The sequence below is a fragment of the Diabrotica undecimpunctata genome, chromosome 8 (genome assembly GCF_040954645.1).
Source record: "Diabrotica undecimpunctata isolate CICGRU chromosome 8, icDiaUnde3, whole genome shotgun sequence".
Classification (NCBI taxonomy): domain Eukaryota; kingdom Metazoa; phylum Arthropoda; class Insecta; order Coleoptera; family Chrysomelidae; genus Diabrotica; species Diabrotica undecimpunctata.
In genome coordinates, this window is record NC_092810.1 from 124,196,589 (window position 1) to 124,222,654 (window position 26,066).

General features: G+C 32.1%; 1 protein-coding gene across 2 annotated transcripts in view; it reads right to left on the reverse strand.

Moving 5' to 3' along the window:
* The window catches only part of Tmc (Transmembrane channel-like), a 126,487-nt gene that overhangs the window by 85,061 nt on the left and 15,360 nt on the right, over positions 1-26,066 (reverse strand). For both annotated transcript variants that reach the window (XM_072540901.1, XM_072540902.1), the window contains exon 3: positions 18,533-18,716. In XM_072540901.1, coding sequence (XP_072397002.1) covers positions 18,533-18,716 — 184 coding nt within the window. The remainder of the gene's footprint in view (positions 1-18,532; positions 18,717-26,066) is intronic.

The window sequence follows — 26,066 nt, forward strand, 5'->3', positions numbered from 1 at the left end:
TGAATCTACCAGGAACTGAATTTGCAGAACTTCCCCTGTAATAAAATCACGACGTAATCGTATATCGTGCGTAAACACGTACTCGTTGACAAAAAACACGAGGGTAAAAATCCGATCACGTGAAAAAAACCAAGAAAATTAATTACAACCGGGTGGTTTGGTACATTAAAGAAATCAACACTCGTTTATTAAAACTAACAGTAAATACTCAGCCATAACGTTTGAATGACAAATGCTAAATGACCAATGTGTCTATTTTATAACCCATATTGTTAATCTCGTAATACATACGATTAAATGGCAATAACGGATTATTACGAACCCAGATGTTTTTATTAGTAGATAAATTACCGGGAACATTTCCATAGTTGAAGAAACATAAATACTTATTGTAATGTATAAATGTTAGCTTAAGATAACTAAAAATCTCACCACATCCCTTTAAGCTTTTCCTTAGTTTTCCTTTTCAACCTCTCCCATTACCCGACAGACACAAGCTGTGGGTTCTCGTCCCGTCTGTTGTTAAGGCTGAAAATAATGTTCACACTTTAGAGTCTGTACATTATTTTCAGCTAACCAAACAGCTTTTTTCTTCTTTTTTTATTTGTAAAAAATGTCATTAATATAAAACAAAAAATCAAATCAGAATGAAAATAGGTTAAAATAGCACAGATAAAATAACAATAATCGTTTAGGTAGAATCACGGAAAATTATTAGTCTATACAGGGTGTCCCATAATTAATTGGACATTAGCTAATGGGTGATAGCTGACATCAAAATAAAGCGTTTGAGCTCAAATTGCTTAGGCAAAATGTTGCTAGTTTTCGTTCTACAGGGTGATTCATTAATATTTTTTTATATTATTTTTAGGGATATATTGAAAACTATTTAACCGATTTAAGTAAAATTTGGTATCTTGCTATTATTTAGTATGCTTAATATGAAAATGATATTAGTTTTACCGATGACACTAGGTGGCGCCACCTACTTTAACATTGGTTCATTAATGGGGCCATAATTTTTTTTCCCGCCCTGTATAAACATTCTAGGAAAAAAACATGAAATAACATTCAATTCTACACAAAAAAGGTATTCATGTTTCAAATCAAAAAAGTACACCGTTTTCGAAATAAACGTATTTTTTAGAGACGTGCATAAAATAAAAAAATTTTACAAAAACTTATGTAAATTCAAACATTATTCAAAAGGTCCTAAATAAAAGTGAATATTAAATGTATTAGTAGTAGATAATTTTTGCAAACAAAATGCATATGATTGAAACAATTATTTTTATTAAACCTTTGACTCAGTAACAAATTTTAAAAAAATCAGAAATTAAATTAAACAATGAAGTGAATATAAAACAATTAACAAAGTGAATAAATCAAAACGAAACGAAAAAAAAATTACAATAAGTGTTCAAAATGTGCACCATTAGATAAACTACATAATCTAAATCTTTTGTGTAAGTTTTGTCTTATTTTAAATAATGAGTTTCTTTGGGCCCTAATTACGTTAACTCCCTCTACAATATTTTGCCATAACTCTTGACTGTTATTTATTTTTTTTTTATAAACAATTGACTTTAGGTAGCCCCACAAGTGAAAGTCTAGGGGATTTAGTTCGGGACTGCGTGCTGGCCATGGGTATACACTACCTCTACCAATCCACCTTTGAGGGTCAATTTCATCTAGATAATGTCTAACTTCTAGGCTATAATGTGGTGGTGCACCATCATGCATGTACCAAGAGTTCCGTCTCAAATTTAGAGGTATGTCTTCTAAAAGAGTGCATAAAATAAAAAATTTTTACAAAAACTTATGTAAATTCAAACATTATTCAAAAGGTCCTAAATAAAAGTGAATATTAAATGTATTAGTAGTAGATAATTTTTGCAAACAAAATGCATATGATTGAAACAATTATTTTTATTAAACCTTTGACTCAGTAACAAATTTTAAAAAAATCAGAAATTAAATTAAACAATGAAGTGAATATAAAACAATTAACAAAGTGAATAAATCAAAACGAAACGAAAAAAAAATTACAATAAGTGTTCAAAATGTGCACCATTAGATAAACTACATAATCTAAATCTTTTGTGTAAGTTTTGTCTTATTTTAAATAATGAGTTTCTTTGGGCCCTAATTACGTTAACTCCCTCTACAATATTTTGCCATAACTCTTGACTGTTATTTATTTTTTTTTATAAACAATTGACTTTAGGTAGCCCCACAAGTGAAAGTCTAGGGGATTTAGTTCGGGACTGCGTGCTGGCCATGGGTATACACTACCTCTAACAATCCACCTTTGAGGGTAAATTTCATCTAGATAATGTCTAACTTCTAGGCTATAATGTGGTGGTGCACCATCATGCATGTACCAAGAGTTCCGTCTCAAATTTAGAGGTATGTCTTCTAAAAGAGTTGGTAAATCTTTACCAAAAAATTTAGATACGTTACTCCGTCAAGCCTAGTTGGTAATTCGAATGGTGCTACAATACAATCCCCAAATATGCCACACCAGATATTTATGGAAAACTCCTGTTGAAAATGATGTTCTTGAATGCATGAGGATTTTCTGTCGCGTAGGTATGGCTATTGCGCCAGTTAAATACACCCCTTCTAGTAAATGTGGCTTCATCGGTAAATAAAATTTTATTGATAAAACATTGGATCGTCTAAATGTCGCCCCATCATAAACTGACTAAATCGGAGCCTTGCTGGAAAATTCTGTGGTAAAAGATTCTGTACTGGAGTAAAACGATACGGATACAGATTTTCTGTCCGTATTATTCTTGATACCGTAGATTTGCTTATACCAGCGGTCCCAGAAACAAGCCTCGTACTGGTTTCTGGATCTTCTGCAACACGCACAACAATTTCATCCTCTATATCCGCATCAATTACTCTTGGTCTTCCAGCATTCCTGTTTTTGGGATGAAATGACCCTGTTTCGCCTAATCTGTCGAACAATGATCTAATAGTTTTATGGTTTGGTTGCCTTCTATTGGGATAAAGTTCGAAATAGAGTTCAGCTGCTTTACGAGAACAAAAATTTTCCTGGGCATACAAACAGATCATATCGCGCATTTCTACATTAGAAAATTCACTATGACGTGGCATTTTTCCTTTATCTTAAGTGGTTTATAAAAAACTTAATAGCACTTTGACAACTAATAATAAATAAATTCGTAGTTACGTCTTGACGTTGTCATTAAGTTCAAAGCATACTTGTTTTGCAAAAAATTAAATAGAGACATGCATCATTAACAAAATACGTTTATTTCGAAAACGGTGTACTTTTTTTATGTGAAAGAAGACTAGGTACCTTTTTTGTGTAGAATTGAATGTTAGTTCATGTTTTTGAAGTTATACTTCTTTAGGTGCAATTGGGAAAAATGTTGAGAGTGAATTTTTATAAAAATGTGCTAGTTGCTAAATCTTTGAATTTACGTATGTATCAGTGCAAATAAAGTGTGAAAAAAATATATTTTATAATTTTTGTGTCTTTGAATTTGTCTTCGTCGGATATAGAATAATAGATATTAAAATATGATGATAAGAAGATTAAAAGGCAATCTTAATATTATTTGTAGATATAATCTGTCAAAATAATCCACTTTAGTATGAATTTTACGGCCATAGCACACTGGCTACACCAGTTGTCGTTCGAAAACGGGAGTCAAGCAGTGTCTACCGGGGTCATACTTTGGATGGGTGACCGCTTAGGAACATAACATGTCATGTTATTGCCTTGCTTACTTTTTTTTATTTTCGGTATTATTTAAGAAAATTTTTAGGAAACTTGTAAGTATCAAAATTAGTTTAATATTTAAATAAAACACAAATAAACTGTTTAAAATATATTAATTTCATTGAAGTCATATAATAGAAGTATAACTTCTTACCTGCGTACAAAGTACACACATATTCTTTTTTAATAATAGACTCGCACTGCACTTTGACAACAAATAGTAAACAAATTCGTACTTACGCCTTGACTTTGCCATTAAGTTCACAGCATACCTAGGTACCTGCTTGTTTTGCGAAAAACAAAATACGTTTACATATTTCGAAAACGGTGTACTTTTTTTGATTTAAAACAAGAATACCTTTTTTGTGTAGAATTGAATGTTTTTTTTCCTAGAATGTTTATACAGGGCGGACAAAAAAATTATGGCCCCATTAATGAACCAATGTTACAGTAGGTGGCGCCACCTAGTGTCAATGGTAAAACTAATATCATTTTCTTATTAAGCATACTAAATAATAGCAAGATACCAAATTTCACTTAAATCGGTTGAATAGTTTTCAATATATCCATAAAAATAATATAAAAAAATATTAATGAATCTCCCTGTAGAACGAAAACTAGCGACATTTTTCCTAAGCAATTTGAGCCCAAACGCTTTATTTTGATGTCAGCTATCACCCATTAGCTAATGTCCAATTAATTATGGGACACCCTGTAGATTGTATGAAATCTGAAAACTGAAATATTTTAATAATTTTTGTAAATTTCCGATGCAGAGGATAGTATGGTTGACAAAGAAGTTAATTAAAAAGGAAAAACGTTAAAAGACAAACAAAACTTCTTTTATAAATCTTTATTGTTCTCTAAAAAAAAACATATTAAAATGTAAACGTATTAAAAAATATATAAACAAAAGTGCCTTTCAGAACCCAGACCATGACGCACGTCTGCCTCACCCCTATAAATATCTGGTAGACACCGCAGCTCCTTGTACCCAGGGACACTATGTTATCCGGGTAGCTCGTTACGTTAGCCACAAACCCTTGCAGCACGATCATAGTTCAGTTACTGAGGCTTAAAATATGATAATACCTCTGAATTTTTGATAACTGCATCGATTTCTTTGAAAATTTCAAATTAAGCTTATCTTACCATCCACTTCAAAAGTTATATACGCTCTAGATGCGCTTTTTGTTTTTAAGGGGTGAAAACTACCCCTTATTGAAGAAACTGGGGAAAACACGGATTGAATTATGTTATGCACTTAAATCTTGTTTATTCGCATAAGGTAAATATTGTAATGTGTTCTCTAATATAAAAATTAATTATTCACAATTTTCAACCCTTAAAACCCTTTAAAAACCCTTAAAAGCTAATACTTTTTATAAAAATAATATGAAAAAAAAGTCGTAGCAGCTTGAGACATTTCAATTATGTATTTAAATACAAATAAAAATTAATACCCTAGCTATACAATAATATTTTATTTATTGGAAATTTTCAACCCTTACAACCACCCTTATAACAAAAGTGAATTAAAAATAAATTAAAAATATTTTTATCGGTTTGAAATATTTCTTGAGTGCATTTTATTTAACGAAAATTAATTTTTTGCATATAAAATAACTTTTTATTATAATTTCAATATTTCAAACCTCACAACCACCCCCTTTGTCAAAAATGAATTAAAAAATATTTTTAACGATTTGAAACATTTTTAGAGTGCATTGTTTGTAGATAAAAATTAATTTTTTACTTATAAAACGAGCCTACTTTTTTCAACCCTTACAAGCACCCCTTTTGATGAAAATAAAATCTTTAAATCCTTAACTTAGACATGGACATAAATAGAAAAAATTTAGTTTATAATATATTACAATTTTTTTATTTTCCAAAAAACTAAAAATAAATAATATTTATATAAAACGAGGTATAAAATAAATGAATATCTATTCATCATCGGAATCATAATTTTCACCGTCTAATTGGTCTTCGTTTACTGGAGGACAATTTTGTCAATTGTCACCACAGCATGTTCCGCATGTTGCGTTGCAAAATAATCCCAGCCTGAGAGAGCCACAGGCTGATCCGCAACCTTTTGTACAATATTGCAAAAAATCTTCAGCAGTTCTTCTTGAGCTGGTAAACTTTGCATTTTAATTGGTTCCAAAGAATGCAATGTATATATTAAATGTCTATTAGTTCCATCGAAATGCTCCAATGCTCCAAATTATAAAATTTTTCCATGCTCCAAAATTTATTCTAAAAAGTACTATTGGTTTTTTTACAATAACTCGGTTAATTTTGATGCTACAAAATGCATAAAAAAATGATTTTACAGGTAATTTAACGGGCTATAAGTATAGGAATGTTAAAACATTCTAAAGTCCTTCATGTTTAAAGGGTGAGGGGTCAAAGGGTCGGAGACCAGTGGTTCATGCGCTATAAAGCAAACTTCAACCAACTATTTACTATTTAAATGGGAATAAGCCACAATTAAAGGTTAAAATACGTTTATTGACGTTCCAATTTCCACTTCGGAAATCGTTCTCAAAATACAAACATTAGTAAATTAAACAAATTTTGTTTAATTAAAAAAAAAGTCAATTAACGTATTTTAACCTTTAATTGTGGCTTATTCCCATTTAAATAGTAATTAATTTAAAATGCCACAAGAAAATAGCTTCAGAACAATTTCAACCAACTATATCTCCGTTATTTTTTAAGCTACAAAAAAAATTAAAAAACGAAAATTTTTGTCGAAAAAAAACCTATTTTTTTGTATTGTGTCATCTTTTACGTATCTTTTATAGTTTTTATTTTATTTTATATTATTTTAAAGTTATTATAAAAAAAATATTTTTTTTAATATTTACAAAAAAAATGTAATCATACTTTTTTCAAAAACTGGGTATTCTAAAGTGGCTAAACTTTTGGATCATACAAAAAACACTAAAATAAAATGAATTCTATAGGGAAAACAATTTATTTCAATCCTAATGAACATGACGTTAGTTTTATTGCGTTTTTTTTTTACAAAAATTTGAGAAACCCATCGTTTTTTTGATCGTATCTCACGTACAGTTAGTGTAAAGGACTTTTACTACCACTTATTTTAAAGGTCTTTTCAAGCTCTTTTAAAAATAGTATATGAGTTTTTGTCGAACAATGTACCCGTTTTCCGTTATTTAACGTTAAATACTCGTATTGAAAGACAAAAACAAAAACAAACCTTCTTTGAACAGCCATAACTCCAAAAATATTCATTAAAAAGCCAATCTTTTTGTTTTTTTAGGAGCTTTAATTTTAGTCGTCACACTTTTTTTGATAAAACTCTTAGTTTCAGAGCTATTCTTAAAAACCTTTGAAAAACATGTTTTTTTTAACGAAAAATGACACTTTTCAACAGCGAATAACTCAAAAAGTATTAATCTAATGAAAAAAATGTTTAGTACATTTTTTGTTTGAAATTTGTCTTTCTATCGAATAGCGTGGTTATTTTGAGTGAAAAAATTTCCACCCTCGAAAAGGGGTGGCAAACACCCCCAGGGTGGAAGCGCACATCGGCACTATATAACTTTTGTTCCTTGAGTAATGATTTACCAACACACAAAATTTCAAATAAATCGATTCAGTTATAAAGAATTCGGAGGTAAAAACCCTCAGTAACTGATCTATCAGCGGGAGGCTCTAAAACAAAAAAATTAAAACAGAATAAGAAAGATTAAAATACATATATCAAAATTTTGTAGTGAGCATATTACTAAAACACAATATATCCGTAGCAGTATACGTTTCAAGTAGTAGACACGCTAACAATATAACCATATAAAAAATAAAACAGTAGACCTATGTCGAACAGCGAGTATATTACTAAAACACAGCGACGCAGATGAATAGCAGATCTGTGTGTAGCAGTATGCGTTTCAAGTAGTAGACACGTTACCAATATAAAAAATAAAACAGTAGACCTATGTCGAACAGCGAGTATATTACTAAAACACAGCGACGCAGAAGAATAGCAGACCTATGTGTAGCAGTATATGTTTCAAGTAGTAGACACGTTACCAATATAACCATATAAAAAAATAAAACAGTAGACCTATGTCGAACAGCGAGTAGATTCAGCGACGCAGAAGAATAGCAGACCTGTGTGTAGCAGTATACGTTTCAAGCAGTAATAGATGATAAAACATTAAAAAAATGAAAATTTTACAAAAACTTACCCTTTGCTGTGGTGTTAAGTAGGCCCTCATGCGTTGTATGATGGCTTGTACTGGAAAAAATATAGGTGTTTAAGACACTTGAAAATAATTTTTATAGAGTAACTTACCCATTGTTAGCTTTATAAGAAAATATAGCAGCAGGCATCTTTTATGCCTTTATATAATTAGCCAGAGATTATCAAAAAAATGTACAGATAAAACTACAATCGTTGATTGAATAACCCATGGGTTATTCAATCAACGCTACAAGGTTTTATGTAATTAATATCTTGATATAAGGTTGAATGCTCGAATAAATGAACTTTGAAAAAATTAAAGGCAAATATCGAGGCAACAGGAGAGAGAATCTCTCTCCTGTTGCCGACAAGAATGTAGCGTAGAATAATTTTTAAATAATTATAAACTGTTTGTCCTTGCTTTAGTGTAGTGTTATGTACAATTTATGTTTAAATTCATGTTTATTACATTCTGAGCTTGCTGGATAGCCCAAATTTGACGAAATGCTCCTGATGATGCTGTAGAAAGCGAAAGTACTTGGGCAAGATTTGATTATTAAAATTGTGTTCGATATTTGCCTTTAATTTTTTCAAAGTTTAATTAATATCTATTCCCTAATGCAGTCTTATGAGAATCCAGAAAGCGCCTGTTTAGTAGGCCAGCTACTGTGTGAATTATTATGCGTCAAGAGATGGTAGTACAAAACCATTTTATGTTTAAAAACACCCTGCACCATAAATGACGTTAATGCCGACTGTGTTATTGTTTTTCAAAAAAAAAGTACCAGAAAACAACCATTTTCCTTGCGTTCGAACACAATTTAAAAAAATAATATCTGAACTCCAACATGATTATTAAGAATAAAACATCAAAAATAATAGTTTCCACTAAATCAATACAAACAAATAGATGATGAATTATTTACAAATAATCAAAATAAGTGAAAAGAGCCAATATATGCAGAATACTTTGGTAAGCATAGTTTACATGATATTACCAGCAACAACGGTATAAGAGTGACACAGTTGGCAATGGCAAACAAACTAAGAGTTGTTAGTACGTGTTTCTCTCATAAAAATATCCATAAAGGAACCTGGATGATACCTGGTACTAATAAATTTCATCAGATTGATCATAATATTAATATCTAAGCGGTGGGCAACCTCCGTAACAGACGTTAGAACTTATAGAGGCGCAAATTGTGATTCGGACCATTTCTTGGTTATATCGAAGATAAAACAAAGAATATCAATGGAAAGAAAAGAGAAAGGTGCCAAAAAAAAAAGAAAATGGAACACATATATGTTTAAAAATCCTAAAAAGAAGAATGAGTCCCAGCAGAAAATAAAAGTAATATTAAATGAAAGAGGAGAATAAAACAACATTGAAGAAGAATGGAATGTCATCCAAACGACAATTACAAATATGGCAAAGGAAACATTAGGTGAAACTTCAAGCAAAAGAAACGAGGAATAGTTTGACCAAGATTGCCAACAAGTAATAAATAGCAAAAATACAGCTAGACAGAAATGTCTAAAAAGGAATTCCCGATTGAATAGAATGGCATATGAAAAACTCAGAAAAGATGCAAAGAAAATATGTAGAAGAAGAAGAAGAGAGAAATGTTGAATTGAAAAATACAACAAATTACAGATTATAATAACAGAAGCGAGACTAGAAAATTTTACAAGGAAATCAAGCAATACACCCAAGGATACATGACAAGATCAACAGTTTGCAAGGACAAAAATGGGGCAATTATCAGCGAGAAAGAGGAAATAATGAAAAGGTGGAAAGAGCATTTTCAAGAGCTTTTAAACCCAGAAAAAGAATAAAACGAAGATGAAGAAATAATTCACCATACAGCAGAACAACTAGTTGAGCAACCAACATTGGAAGAAACGATAAACGTCATAAAACATCTAAAAAATAACAAAGCACCTGGCACAGATGGAATAACTGCAGAACTGACAAAAAATGGTGGACAAGCGCAATGGAGGTGTATCCATAAACTAATCGACCACATATGGACCCTAGAAGTCATCCCAGAAGATTGGAAAGTAGGAATCATACTTCCTATGTACAAAGGGGGAGACAAACGACTCTGCAAAAATTATAAGGGCATAATAGTTTTAAATGTCGCCTACAAGATATTATCAGGAATTATATACAGCCGCCTGGAATCGTTTTCGGAGGAGATGATTGGTGAATACCAATGTGGCTTCAGACCAAGGAGGTCAACTATAGACCAAGTACATATACTAAGAGGTATACATGAAAAATGTGTTGAATATCACATACCTATTTACAACTTGTATATAGATTTCAAACAGGCGTTTGATGAAGTAGATCGACAAAAGATGTTAAAGTAACTATCTATGTTAGGGATACCCAATAAGTTGGTTAAACTTATATGAATGGAGTTAGACAAGGTGATGCCTTATCAATAACACTTTTTAATCTAACTTTAGAAGCTGTTGTTAGAAAACTGGATATAAACGGCTGTATTAATACAAGATCAATGCAAATATGTGCATATGCGGATGATGTTGCCATATTAAGCCGCAACAAAAGGGTATTAAGCGAAAATACACAAAAGGAGTGCACAAAATCGAATCAACATGAGAATCTGAAGGTAGACAACCATACCTACAAATATGCCTCCACTTTTCGCTAGCTAGGCTCAATAATAAATGACAACAACAACATCAGTCAAGAAATACAAGCACGGATTCTTAGCGGTAATAAGTGCTTTTATGCATACAAAGACTTAATGAAAAGTAAGTTACTCAATCGTGAGTCTAAGCTTAGAATCTAAAAAACAGTAATTAGACCAGTGGTCACATATGGATATAAAACGTGGACCCTCTCAACCACTGATGAAAATCAACTGAGAATATTTGAGCGCAAAATACTAAAGAAGATATTTGGACCAACCCAATGCAGCGATGGTTCGTGGAGAATTAAAATGAACAGAGAAATGAATGTCAGATTTGTAAAGTCACAAAGACTAAACTGGCTTGGTCACCTAGAAAGAATGCCAGATAATCGAGCTGTAAAAGTAGTCCAGAGATGGAAGCCCCAAGGAAACAGAACAAGAGGAAGGCCCCGTAAAAGATGGATAGACGACGTAGAGAGGGATCTTAAAACCATGAACATCAGGCACTGGCGAAGGAACAGAGCAGAATGGAAGAACATTGTTAAGCAGGCCAAGACTCACAAAGGGTTGTAGCGCCATTAGAAGAAGAAGAAGTCAAAATAAGTTATTACCCAAGTCAAACACAAGACATAATTAACAATAAAAAGCTATTATCTATCGTGCTATTTTTTGATCGGCGTGTATTACGCAATCTTTGCAATATATCATGGGAAATTCGCATATGGTTATTTTGAATTTAAGGTCTGTAATACATGTGTTTGTTCTCGTAACGGAATATCCGAAATAATTGCTTTTTGTGCAGGATGCACTTGCAATAAGTTATAAATTCTTAGATAAACTGTGTCACGCAAATTCTATGATTCACACAAGGAAAGATATTGTTATTATTACATTGAGAAAAGTGTTTATTTAAGTATTTTATATTCGATAAGTAAACTGTATTTTCTCTAGCTTTTATATTCCGTAATTCTGTTATGTTTGGAGAGTGTTTTTGTGTACCGAAAGTACATTTAACAAATAGCGTCATAAGATTACATAAGCATGTCATCAGATAGAGACCTCGAATGATTCGTCTCTTTACTACGTAAGCTATGTAAGGCCCTATTTCGTGTCTGTTAAAGATGGTTCAGTAAGACTCTATCGAACAATAAATGAGTCTAGTAGAATACTTTATAAAGAGGCAGGATAGGGACATTTAATACGTATATGCATTTTTTCGCAACTTTCTTTATGTAGCAAACTTTTAAATTTCTTGATGTACATTAGGCCATGTGGTGAATAACCGAGTCATGATGATTAAATTGTAAAGTGGTCTAGAAATTATTGAATAGTGTCATTTTACTCTTGAGCTGATACCAGCGTGTAGTAAAACCACCCGAAGGTGCACTCCGATAAATTTACATTGGTAGCTGTCAGACAAATTCGGTGACCTTGCGCCATTTTTTTGGTTAGGAAGTCAGTATTTGCGATTGCACAAAATCAAATTCATCATCATCACTGGCTCGACAACCATTTTTGGGTCTTGGCCTGTTCCAGGATTCTTCTCCATTCTGATCTGTTTCGTGCTTTTTTTCTCCAGTTTTTTATTTTTAAGGTTGTTATATCATTTTCTATTTGTTCTAAGTATCTCAGTTTCGGTCTTCCTCTTGTTCTTTTTCCTACTGGCATCTGTTTGAATATTTTGTTTGGTATTTCGCCTTCTTCCATTCTTTCTACATGTCCTATCCAATGCAGCCGTCCTATTTTAATGAATGTTATAATATCCGGATCCTGGTATTTTTTGTATAGTTCAGAGTTGTATCGTCTTCGCCATATTCCGTTTTCTTTTGTGCCCTTATATATGTGTCGCAAGATTTTTCTTTCGAAGGTGGCTAACAACGTTTTCTCTGTTTTAGTGAGTGTCCAGGTTTCTGAGCCATATGTGAGTACCGGTCTTATTAGGGTTTTATATATTTGGCATTTTGTCTTTCTTGCGACGTTATCTGATCTTAGGTGTCTAATTAAGCCATGGTAACATTTATTTGCAATAAATATTCGGCTCTTCACTTCCTCCGTAACGTTATTATCAGACGTGACTAGGGATCCCAAGTATATAAAGTTTTTTACCCCCTCTATGTTGTACTCTCCTATTGTTATATTTTTTGGCTGCCTTATTTCCGCGTTTTTACTTACCTGCATATATTTTGTTTTGGTCTGATTGATTTTAAGACCACTATTTTGTGCAGCTCGTTCTATTTGGTTGTATGCTCTATCATTTCTCTTCTGATCTTGCGATTATGTCAACATCATCTGCAAGTACTAGTATTTGCACGCTTTTATTAATGATTGTTCCTCGTGTATTGACTGTTGTGTCCCTCAGTATTTTCTCGAGTACGATGTTTAACAAGATGCATGATAGAGAGTCTCCCTGGCGTAGTCCCTTTTTCACATCTATTGTTTCCGTTAATTCATTTTGTATCCGGATTCTACTTTCTACTTTTAGAGATTCTTTTATCAGTTCTATTAGTTTGTGTTGGTATATTAAATTCTTTCATTGCTTTTATTAAGAATTCTCGGTTTATATTGTCATATGCGCTTTCAAAGTCTATGAAGAGATGAGGTGTGTCGATGTTATATTCACTTGTTTTTTCGAGGATCTGTCGCAGAACAAATATCTGGTCTATTGTTGACTTCTGTCTACAGAAGCCACTTTGGTATTTGCCAACTATTTTTTCAGCGTGTGGTCTAAGTCTTTCATAAATGACATTGGACATTATTTTGTATGCTGCATTCAGCAGCGTGATTCCACGGTAGTTTCCACATTCTAACTGATTTCCTTTTTTATGTAATGGTACAATAATACCGCTATTCCACTCCGTTGGTAGCTGTTTATTCGACCATATCTTTGTTATCAATTCATGTATTGTTTTTTGTAGTGCGTCTCCTCCTTCCTTTAGTAACTCCGATGCTATTTGATCCGATCCCGGTGCTTTATTGTTCTTTAATTTTTCTACTGCTGCTCTAATCTCGGCTATTGTTGGTGAGTCTTTTCTCTGTTGTCTGCTTGGTCTAATGGTATGTCAGGGGTCGTCTCTCTCCGATCTCCTTCCGATTTCTGCTTACTTGACGAGACATGTCGTGGAATGCAAATTTTAGATTCCCTGTGTCTCTATTAACATCTTTATCAACGTCTGGCTATGCCTTGCAATTTTTAGAAGGCTCCAGATTAAAGCAGAAATCTGAATTTGTTTCGAAACTATCTTACCGATTTTACTATCAGATGTCGCTATTGCGTCCATAATGAAGCCATTTTATTGTTGCTTCCTAATAAGACAGAGAAGATTATTTTCACGTTAAGAACGGCTATGAATAACTGTTCTGATGAGACTTATTAAGTCGAAATATGTATCAACAGATACATAGACGCTTTGAACGTGATATCAAATCTTTTCTGTCTTTTTCATAATAATATGTATTAATATATATAATTATAGGTATGTTCATTGTTAGAATATGAGATGCGTACAATTCTAATCAAAAATAAAATTTGTAAAGAAATGAATACTTAAAAACAAATAAAAAATGGAAATAACCAGTAATACTTTACCACTAGTTTATGAGCTGATTCTTTATAATTTTAATGATTTGTCTAACATATTACAATTTGCTTTATTGAGTAGTCGGTCTTGAAGTACTGAAGGGTAGGGACTAAACTAGATATATAAAAATACAATAATTTTTAAATATAATATAATTTAAATGGGTAAATGAAGAATCATAATAACAGAATAAAAGCTAGTTTTAATATTTGTTATACACAAACAACTATTTTTTTCCTAAATAAAAAATCTTATTTACAGATTTTATTCGGATATAGAATCCTGCATTTTTAAAGAAAGATAGTCAACTTAGGAAGGAAACTATGAATAATAAAGTATAAGAAGAATTAATAGGAAAGAACAAAATTAGTAGCAGGCCAAAGGCTTCATGTAGAAAAAGAGGAGAGGAGAGCACAACAGAAACATGTCAGAGAAATGGAACCGGCAGAAGACATGAATTGAAAAGAAATAGATTTATTAGGTTTAAAAATTAGGAATATGCAAAGAAAAATTTAATAAAAAATAAAAAAAAAAATTATATGTATATTAATGATCCTTCTGAGGTTCTCCCATAACAAAAATATTTTATAGGGCTCTCAACATCTTCAACTTAAGTCAATAATGTCTCCATTTAGCAATTCATCTTCAAAATTGTCTCCACTTTGATTTTTCAATTAAATCATTTCAACTGTACAGCCACTTCCATTGACTAAAATGGGAAACTTTTTTCTTCCATATAGGTACATTCTGTTACATATCTGGAATTCATTATACAAAATTTCAGGATGTCTTAGTGAATTGTTTTAGTGGACTTCTGAATGTGAATTTAAAATCTTATCAATAATATAGAATTATCCATACCTGGTTCAAAAAGAAAATATTATATCCAGCGAGTATCAGAATTTAAAATCAATCTTTGATGTATTTAGAGCATTATTGTAAATTTTGAGAATTCCACGATACATCCTTGATATTATTTGGATACTTAATGATTTGTAATTCTTTTTTGCAAGTTGCTGTTTTTGAGAATCATGAGCGGAATATGAAAACCTAGCTACTATCTCCATACTTTTCAATTTGCAATCTTATAATACTTGGCATTTTAAAGAAAACCATCCTTTCCTGTTTTAGAAATCAATAGCACCCATATCTCTTGAAAACGTTGTTTAATCAATTTTTAAACTTTCAAGATGATAAAAACATTTACCTAATGACTAGACCAAGTAAAAAAATAGGAGTGAAGAAAAGTAGAATTATATAATCTTTTATTAACAAATATTTATAGGTACTATAATATATTCTCAAAGCATTAATAAATAATATTTGAAAAAAAAAAGATGTAAGAAAGGGAGAAGTAAACAATTTTTTAATAAAACTAGAGTTTTATGTCTCGAAATTGTATGTTTTTCCTAAAAAAAATACATAATATTATTTTCTGTCTTTTATTATAGAATAATAAACTTACCTCTTTTCCATAACTATTACTTGACACACGACTTAAAAATGCAAAGTTCAATTTGGTTCAATAGTCAAAAACAAAATAATAATTATTATACCTACTTCGTGCCAAATCTACATAGGTTGGTGACACTGAATTCACGTCCAATAAATGTGAAAAATAGAACATGTTCTATTTCGTCAATTTCTTCAGCTATTCACGGAAAAATTGGATGTCAAATTGTGCTTTACATACATCAAATTTGAAATTGAAGCGACTTCATGAATTTATTGTTGGTGTAAAGATCGTATTAGGTTTTCATCTAAAAATGAATATATAAGTAGTATAGCGACTTACAGTATAAGCCGTGTTCCTCTGAAAACCAAAAAAAAAGAATATTGATATGCATAATATAGTTTCTGGTTTTAATATTTACTTACGTGTTAGTACTAGCTGTATAGCTAGTACTGCATTGGCCACCACCTTTAATACTAGAAAATCTAAATTAAAAGTTGATGGTGCTAACGAATGTCTATATATATATATATATATATATATATATATATATATATATATATATATATTATATATAAGAAATACTGGATATTATTGACTGTCGATAGGATCAAACAACACATTTTATTAGGGCTGCAGTCAGTAGGTTTGGCCGGGATGTTATAGAAACACTCTTTTGACTTTTGGTCGAGCTTTCGGAATTCTTTTATTCCTTCTTCAAGACACTGTAATTAGAAGAAAGTGTAAATATTTACAACATATCATAATGACAATTTGAAATATGTTATCTGAATATATTACACTTTCTTCTAATTACAGTGTCTTGAAGAAGGAATAAAGAATTCCGAAAGCTCGACCAAAAGTCAAAAGAGTGTTTCTATAACATCCCGGCCAAACCTACTGACTGCAGCCATAATAAACTGTGTTGTTTGTATATATATATATATATATATATATATATATATATATATATATATATATATATATATATATATATATATATATATAGAATGTATGTGTTTATGAAATTCTGTAAACAGGAATATATTTGCGCTTCAATATTTTATAATTTCAATAATTTATAGTTAAGAGACTTAGAAGAGGCAACTGCATATGACAGAAAAAGATGGAAATTGGGGGCGGAGAAGCGGCGACAGCCGTAATAAATCCGTTATTATATATATATAATTTATAGTTTAAAATTTACCTTACACGTGTCACCGTTGAGTACGTAAAGGGTGCGTTCATAACGGAGACCATCGCACCGTCTCCTTGCTTAGAGCGTAGCACTGACGGCGAACGCTCCCATTTAAAGTAATGCATTTATTTTACCGAAAATCGATTAAATGATACCATCCCATGGCCCGAGCGAGGGTCGGCGCCTCGTTATGAACGCATGCTAAGGCAACCAGTAATTAGGATTCAAAACGCTACCATCATCTAGCGGTTAGTAGGTAATGTAGATTCCTCTGTCTCCGGCAACAAATAAATGAAATTCAAACGAAATTATACGAAAGCTGCACTCTTCACCTCTAGAACGCATTTTCACGGTTGTCGATACGACAATCTGATCAAAAAATGTCGAATTTTTACCGTCAAGTTGATACAAATTTTATTTAAAATTGATTTCACGCACGTAACTGACATTCAAAATCTCCAGTCGCCTTAACCGTGGTTTCTGACAGAACGGTTCATTCTACAGAAAGAGTGATAATTAAAATTTTTCTTAAAAATGATCTCAGCTGCATTTCTTATTTGAAATATTGTTTTCTATGCAGTACAGATTTATGTTTTTCGTTTTCCCTTACGAGGGGTGATTAAAGGGAAGCCGCGGGGTAGGAGTAGTAAACTTTTTTACATCCTTTTTGGGCCCTAAAATTGATATTCTAAGCAAAATTTAGCTTTGTTCGACCCGCTTTTAGTTATCAAATTTCTCACCCCTGGACTAAACAATTTAGTATTCAAGGAAGAAATGAATTCTGTGGTCCAAAAAGTCATTTATTATCGCGATTTTTTTCCATTGTTTTTGTTTCTTATTCGCTCAGTGCGTGACCATGGTAGGGATACCTTGAAACGATGCCAGCGTGCGTAGCGGCGAAATATGACAAAATTGGACACTATCTTTTTACGCATAAATTTTATCAAAAATGTCTGCAAATAAATGTTGCGTATTTAGTTGTGCTAATAATAGCAAAAATAGTAAGTGTAGTTCTTATAGGTTCCCAAAGATTACATATAAATTAGAGAAAAGAAAAAGATGGATTCGTGCTATTAATATGAAAAAGGAAATATCACGTAACCTCATTTTTATGCAATTGAAATATTTAAATAATTTACCTTAAATGATATTTTATAAGGCTTCAAGCTAACTGCAGAGTGCCTGATGACTTTAGCTTTTATATCATAACTTTTACTATTACTGTTTTTAATTATATGCTCTTTCACGTGAAAAACTTGATTTGCCAGTACTAGATTTTTAACTTTTCTTTTCCGTTTGGGCTTAAAAATATATATTATGATGAATTTTGAGAAACTCAGTTTTTAATACTACATTTATTTTGTACATAAACTAAAAAAATATAATTAAAAAGTTAATTATTAATAATTGTCAATTTCGTCTGAATTTAACAATGTCAAACATATATTATGTCATTAATGTCATGTTTAACCTGAAAATTGGTAGGTCCAAAACTGTCAGATGAAGGCGGTAGGTGTCGCGTCAGTCACGCACGGAGCGAATACTGTTACATTTGAATAAAAATAATATGATGTCTAAATATATCATAATTTTCGTCAATAGAGAATGGAACCTTAAGTAAATAGTTTCAGAATAAATTTTAAATACATTTTAAGCAAACTTACTCTCCCGATGAATTGGTAAACACTGAAGCTCTCCTTGCAGCACCCTCTGCGCTAGGTAGGATATCTGGTGTAAAAGGTGAACTGGATCTTCTGGGTTTTCGTTTAGATTTTCGCGTAGATGCTGTTCTTTGGATGATTGCATTAGCACTGGCTGAATAATCATCGTCATCCGAATTTTCCCCATCTAAAAAAATTAATTCTAGAATCTTGAGTACCCCATGCCCGGCAATAGACTACAGAGCAAGAAATATATTATATTTAATATTTTAGTTGTAGTACAAGATATAATACAACGAATTTCAACACTAAAATGGAAGTGCGCAGGATATGTTGTGAGATTCAAAGACGACAAGAAGCAACGTGAGCAGCCAGAGCTGCCAACACATTAAGAGCGTAGGCGCAAAATATCGGGCCAAATTTTTAAATGCATTTATTTTTTTCGAATCCTAAAAAAACTAATAAGTATTTTTGAAAAATTTAGACGCAGAATGAAAGAATTCATTATTACTGAGGGTCAAAAGTCCCTAAAAACTTCTATAATGTTTATTTTAATAAGTTACAGGGGTGAAAAAAAAGAGAAAATTTAGTGTGATTTTTAATTTCAAATATCTCATTCAAAAAAACTTTTTGTTTATTCTAAGCGACTTTCGGCCCTCAGTAATAATGTAATCTTTCATTCTGTGTTTAAATTTTTCAAAAATATTTGTTAGTTTTCTCAGGATTCGAAAAAAATGATTGCATTTAAAAAGCATTGGCCCGAAATTTTGCGTCTACGTTCTTAAAGCGACGATATAAACAGAGTAAAGGACACTGGATAAGAGCAGCTCAAGACATAGCACAGTAAAGCAGTCTAATGAAGACATATGTCCATCAGTGGACTCAACACTAGCCTGAGAGATTACGAGGACCGTCTCATGCCTAAATTAGATTGATAACTGTAAATTGAGGAATGAACAATTTAAGATTGTCAAATTCATAAAAAGTTCTAAAGTAATACCAACAAAGAAGACATGGAAGGAATCAAACGTTAGAAAAAAAAGATAATTGTACATGAAAGTTCCTGGCCATTCGTAATTGAACAGCAAAGCACTATGAGTAAAAATGGGTATAAACTAAACTAAAAAAGGATAATATTATTTAAAATTTAATTAATTATAAAGTAGTTAAAAAAATAAAAAATATTTGTCTTGGCTATTATTAAATCAACTATGCGAGGAATATACTGTAATGAAATTGCAATTTATTTTACAAATAACATGTAACATAAAATTAAATTTAAGTTTATTAATTTATTCAAAAATGTACATAACGTATGCAGATGATACGTTTCCGCACACTGCTATAATGTCATTTATCTTGCTGGCCCTACCTTTGCCCTTATTTATACGAGTTATTGTAATCCTGTATTAATTACATTGGATTTGGTTTTTGGTCACGTCGATATCAAACCGTCCTATCATGTTAATGAGAACAACATTTCGAGTTTCGGAATTAAACTTTTCCAAACAAATTTTTAGATAACTATAATTTTGAAATTTAATTTTACTCATTTACCATTTTACCAAAATGATTAATATTTATATAATATATATATGCATATATATATATATATATATATATATATATATATATATATATATATTTATATATATATATATATATATATATATATATATATATATATATATATATATATACAGGGTGGTCCTTAAGTAATTGTACAAAAAGAAACAGTAGATTCTACACTTTAAAATATAACGATTTAAGCCAAATCGCTTTAATAAAATGTTAATATTAAGAAAGATACAGGGTGTTAAAGTGCAAATTTAAAATTTTATTGTTTGCTATAACTTTCATGTTTGTAAACATTTATGTATAAAAATTTACAACTGGGTACTTTTAAATATGAGAAATTTTAATCTGATGTACATTTTGATGTAGCTAATAGAGGGCGCCACATATGCTACATATGTGGCATAAATTTGCACTTAACTTTTTTGCTCTTTAAGTTACCTGTATTTGTGACAATAAACAACAACTCAACACTGGACCTTTTCATCACCAAGGATGTAATAATGGAAGACGTCAGAACCTACTTCGAATGCAGTTCGGACCACAAGCCAGTAATAGGAAGGATGACATCGAGAGTCGACTTGCCAAGGATAGAACCAGTAGAAAGATGGAGATGGAAAGATGCTAACTGGCCTAACTACAGAAGACAGCTAAACCAAATGGAAATGAAGAGAGAATTCCAATCAACAGAAGAAGTAGAGGAAAAGATCGAAGAAATCACAAGAAGAATCCAACGAGCAATGGAAGCCAACATCCCAAAATCAATGACGAACAACAGAGGACTGATCATCCCAACAGAACTGCAGGACATCATCAAGGATAAAAACAAGGCCAGACGAGCATTCCAAAGAACCAGAAGACAGGAATTCAAGGACTACGGAGACATCCTATCCGAAGAAATAAGAGTAAGACTGAGAAGTCTTACTGAAAACCAGTGGCACAACAACATCAGAAGAGCTGAAGAAAACCATGGAAACGTTTGGAAAATGCTGAAGGCAAGAAGAAGAGGAAAACAAAAGATGCCACAAATCATGGACAACGAGGGAACACACTACGACACCCAAGGAAAAGTAGATGCAATATCAAGGAAGATGGCAGCCACACACAGACAAAACCAGGATATGTCGGATGCAAGAACAAAGAGGAAAGTCGAACAAGAATCCAACAGGATCAGAAGAAGGAACGAGTTCCAAATAGACGAGGAAGACCATACCAGCCCAAGTGAAGTTGCAAAAATTATCAGGAAACTGAAAGGAAGCAGAGCACCAGGACAAGAAGGAATCCACAACATCACCCTCAAGGAACTTCCGAAGAAGATCATAGTACAGCTGTACTATATCTTCAAATACTGCCTGGAAAAAGGACATTTTCCAAACAACTGGAAACACGCCAAGATTATACCTCTTCTGAAACCAAGGAAAGATGGAAGAAGACCGGAAAGCTACAGGCCCATATCACTCCTGGAAACGATGGGAAAAATCTTAGAAAAAATCATCTACAAGAGACTGGTGAAGCATACAGAAAGAAGAGGAGTCATCCAAGAAGACCAGTTTGGTTTCAGAAAAGGAAGAAACTGCGAACTCCAATTAGCAAGGATCATCAGCGACACGAAGATAAAATTCAACAGGAAACAGAAGACAGGATTAGCCATACTGGACATAGAGAAAGCATACGACACGGTTTGGAAGAAGGCACTAATCTACAAGATGGACAAGGCTAGACTTCCACACTACCTCATCAACATCTGCGACATGTATCTATCTAATAGAACATTCCAAGTTTCAGCTGACCAAAAGATGTCGACGATTCAAGAAATCCAGGAAGGAATGCCTCAGGGCAGCATCTTATCACCCATTTTATATAACATTTTTGTTTCAGACCTCCCTACAGATCCAAGGACTTCTACAGCCCTGTATGCAGACGACACAGCAGTGTATGCATCCGGAAAAGACGAAGGAAGAATCATAGATGACATGGAGAACCACCTGGAAAAAATCACGGACTACACCGAAAAATGGAAAATCAAGATTAACGCCGAAAAAACGCAGTTCATCATTTTCGGCCAGGACAGACGACCACTACGGAACCAGATCACAGTAGGAGACAACAGAATTCAGGAAACAGAGACAATCAAATACCTAGGAGTCCACCTCGACAGAAAACTCAACTTCCGGATGCATACACAAAAAACTAAGGTAAAAGCTAATGCAGCTAAAAAACTAATACTTCCTTTCATTTTTAGGTCCAGTCCACTCTCGAAGGCGAAGAAAATTCAACTCTACCAAGCATATGTTAGGTCGGTGATTCTGTATGCTATACCAGTGTGGAGCTCCATTGCGGAATCACACTGGAAAAAGTTGGAAGCAACTGAGAACTCATGCTACCGAATCATCGACGGAGCAGCATGGGAGGATAGAGTTACAAACGCGACGATCAAGAACAGGTTAGGATACACGCCACTAAGGGAAGTGGCCGAGAACAGAACCAGGTGGTTCTTCAACCAGGCCACACGAAGACTACGAAAGACCAGGGATATCCTCGAGAAGAACAGGATCCAGAGGATACATAGATCCACCCACAGACTGATCGACCACCTGATCAGGGTCTAACCAGGCGTGCAGGGAAGTAGGTACGTTTGCCGATTTAAGTACCTACAGAAGCAGACGAGGACACCACCCAGGACAACCCAGGAACCGAAAGGAGAAATCTTCAAGCGCTGGCGGTGCACGAGCGGGACGCCGAAGAAGAAAGAAGGCAAAAATATCTTAAGTTTTTGACATGTAAATATCTTAGAATGGCAATAAACGTTTTTATTTTTTTTATTTTTATTTTTTATTTTTATTTTATTATGTATTTGTGACAATAAATATTAAAGATACATTATTTTAACAAAAAAAAGGTATACTTGTTAATAACTTCAAAACTCAACAGTTTTCTAGATAATCGCATTTTAAACATCAGCTGCATAATTCTGAGTTAAGGCAATTACTCCAGGCAACGAAGGAAAAATAGACAAAAACAGTAATACTTCTGAATTTTGGTATAAAATACCTTTAACTAAAGTTAATAGTTAACGAAATATTAAATAAAATAAATATATCAGCAGGATGATAATTAATAGGATTTGATAAAATACCAGAATAATGGGATTTTACATCAAACATTTTACGTTTTATGTTAAATTAAAGTCATAATCAAAACATTTTGTTTACAAACCAAATTAAGAAATAGTTAAACTAAATAACATAAATTTTTGTCAAAGTAAGTGTTCGATATGTCCACCATTTTCTTTAATTTATTTGTCATAATATTCCATAAAAGATCGTCTCATATTAAATAGCATCATTGGGTCTAAAGAAACTGCTGCAGTATTTATTTCTTCCCATAGTTGGTTGCGAATGTTTATGGGATTCTTATAAACACGTTAATTTAATGTGCCCCATACACCAAAATCAAGCGGATTAAATTCTGGGCTACGTGGTGGCTATAATGTATAATGGATGAATATATTATTTTGGCTACATATCAAAATCTTATGGTATATTGTGGAACTACACCTTATTTGTCGCAGAGGTTAAATATTGTATTAAACTGTGATGTATTTCGTTCATTGGTTACTTATATCCACACGGAATAACCTATCGATGGCATTACTTATTTATATGATTAAATTACAGCTTACGAGTAACTATAATTACATCTCGAACAAATGGATTATTATGATTTACTAACGAACTAATATTATGCTGAACTAAATTGCCTGTGTGTTTACTGTGGAATGAATAATAAGTATTCTTTTGGGATTTTGTATGAATAAAATAATTATATCAAAATCTCACCACATTGCCAAAGAATATGACTACCACGACAAATTCATCGTTCAGAAAAGTTGTATTTAAGTATGTTCTCACTGCCTTCTCTCTAGAATATGGAGGTATATAAATCACATATTTTGGGTTTTTAGCATTTTACAATAAAGAAAAAGTTATACAACGTCGGTATAGAAACTTAAGAAGCGATAGAAAAGGGAAATTGTAAACATAATGACGGCCAACGTCTGAATACGGACACTACACCTAAAGAAGAAGATGAAGAACCTTTTCTCCAATAAGACATTTAGCAGCCATAACAAAGCCTTCAAAGCCAAAGTTCTCATAAGAATAAACTATAAATTATGCTTATCTACAGATATTCAGTGCTTTACCGCACAAATATTATTATGCAGCTGACTTATACAATGCGATTATCTCGAAAACGACTGAATTTTGAGGTTACTAACAAGTATACCTTTTCTTTGTAATGTATATTTAATATTTTTTAACACAAATAGAGCTGACTTAAAGACCAAAAAAGTTACGTGCAAATTTATGCCACACATGTGACATATGTGGCGCCCTCTATCAGTTACATTAAAGTATGTATAAAATTATAATTTATCCTACTTAAAAGCATCCAATTGTAAATTTTTGTCTAAAAATATTTACAAACGTAAAAGTTATAGCCAAAAATCAAATTTTAAATTTCCCCTTTAACACCCTGTATCTTTCTTAATATCAACATTTTATTAAAGCAAGTTGACTTAAATCGTAATATTTTAAAATGCAGAATCTACGGTTTCTGTTTTTGTACAATTACTTAAGGACCACCCTGTATATATATATATATTTATATATATATATATATATATATATATATATATATATATATATATATATATATATATTTATATATATATATATATATATATTTATATATATATATATATATATATATTTATATATATATATATATATATATATATATATATATATATATATATATATATATATATATAGGATGTGGCGCAACATATTTTGATTAAAAGTATTGGCTGTAGATTTTTAATGACACGGTTATACCGGAAGTAGATGTCAACTTTTTTATTTTAAATAAAACCTAATATTTTTTATTTTATTTTCGAATTCTACATAGTTTTAGACAAAAATTCTTTATTCCGCAAATACTGCAAAATCTTGTGCAGCATACCAATAAAGAAGCTGAGCGTACAAACGTGCCAAAACAGATGATACCGAGATTTTGATTTTACTTGGTATTTTCATTTTGATGGGAGCTGGACAGATTCGATGTAAATATCAGGAGATCGAATAATTGTTTTCTAATGCTCCTTGTCCGATTCTTTTCGATCGACGATGGTAAATAAAATGTTGAAGTCGTGGAGTAAAGATTATAGTTTTATTGACAGCTACTGATAATTACACTCTAGTTGTTGGTTAGGTAACTTTCTACAATAGACTGCGCTCAAATGAGCTCAAATCCCCAATTTATAATTTCACAAATAATGTATACCTCAGCACAGAGGTTAATGGTCTTAAAACGTCGTGGGCGGTTTTAGGGAGAGTTGAGGGTAAAAGGGGCTAAAAATGGTTGCATCTTTTTGGAGTCCCAACATTGACACTCTCAGCAAAATTTATCTGGTTCGTATGATTTTCAGGTTCCGATCCGATATGAGGTTCAGTGGTATTTCGTCTTCGACGCGGGTTTCAATTTTTTAATCTGACCAAACAGAATAAGTAACGTAGATATTTACAGTATCAATAACAACAACAATGGCAAGAAGCACATAGAAAGTGATAATACACCTTAAGAAAGACGAACAACAATATTACTAGAGAAACCATAATTTTAACGTGACAAGAAAAATGCCAAATCACAAAACATATGGATCAGGAGTACAAATATACAATAAAAAATGGAAAAAATTAAAATGGGTAGTAGTACCACCACTATGGGCGACACTCTCACTGTACCACTTCAGTATCGCTTATATTACCGCTAAGGAAACACGAATGCGTCTGATAGAGCCTCCACCAAAAGTTCTTTATAACGAATATTCTGAACAAGTTAGTGGCTTTATTACTGTATACTTTTTTCATTGATCTGGTAAATACTAGCTTTAAGCAGA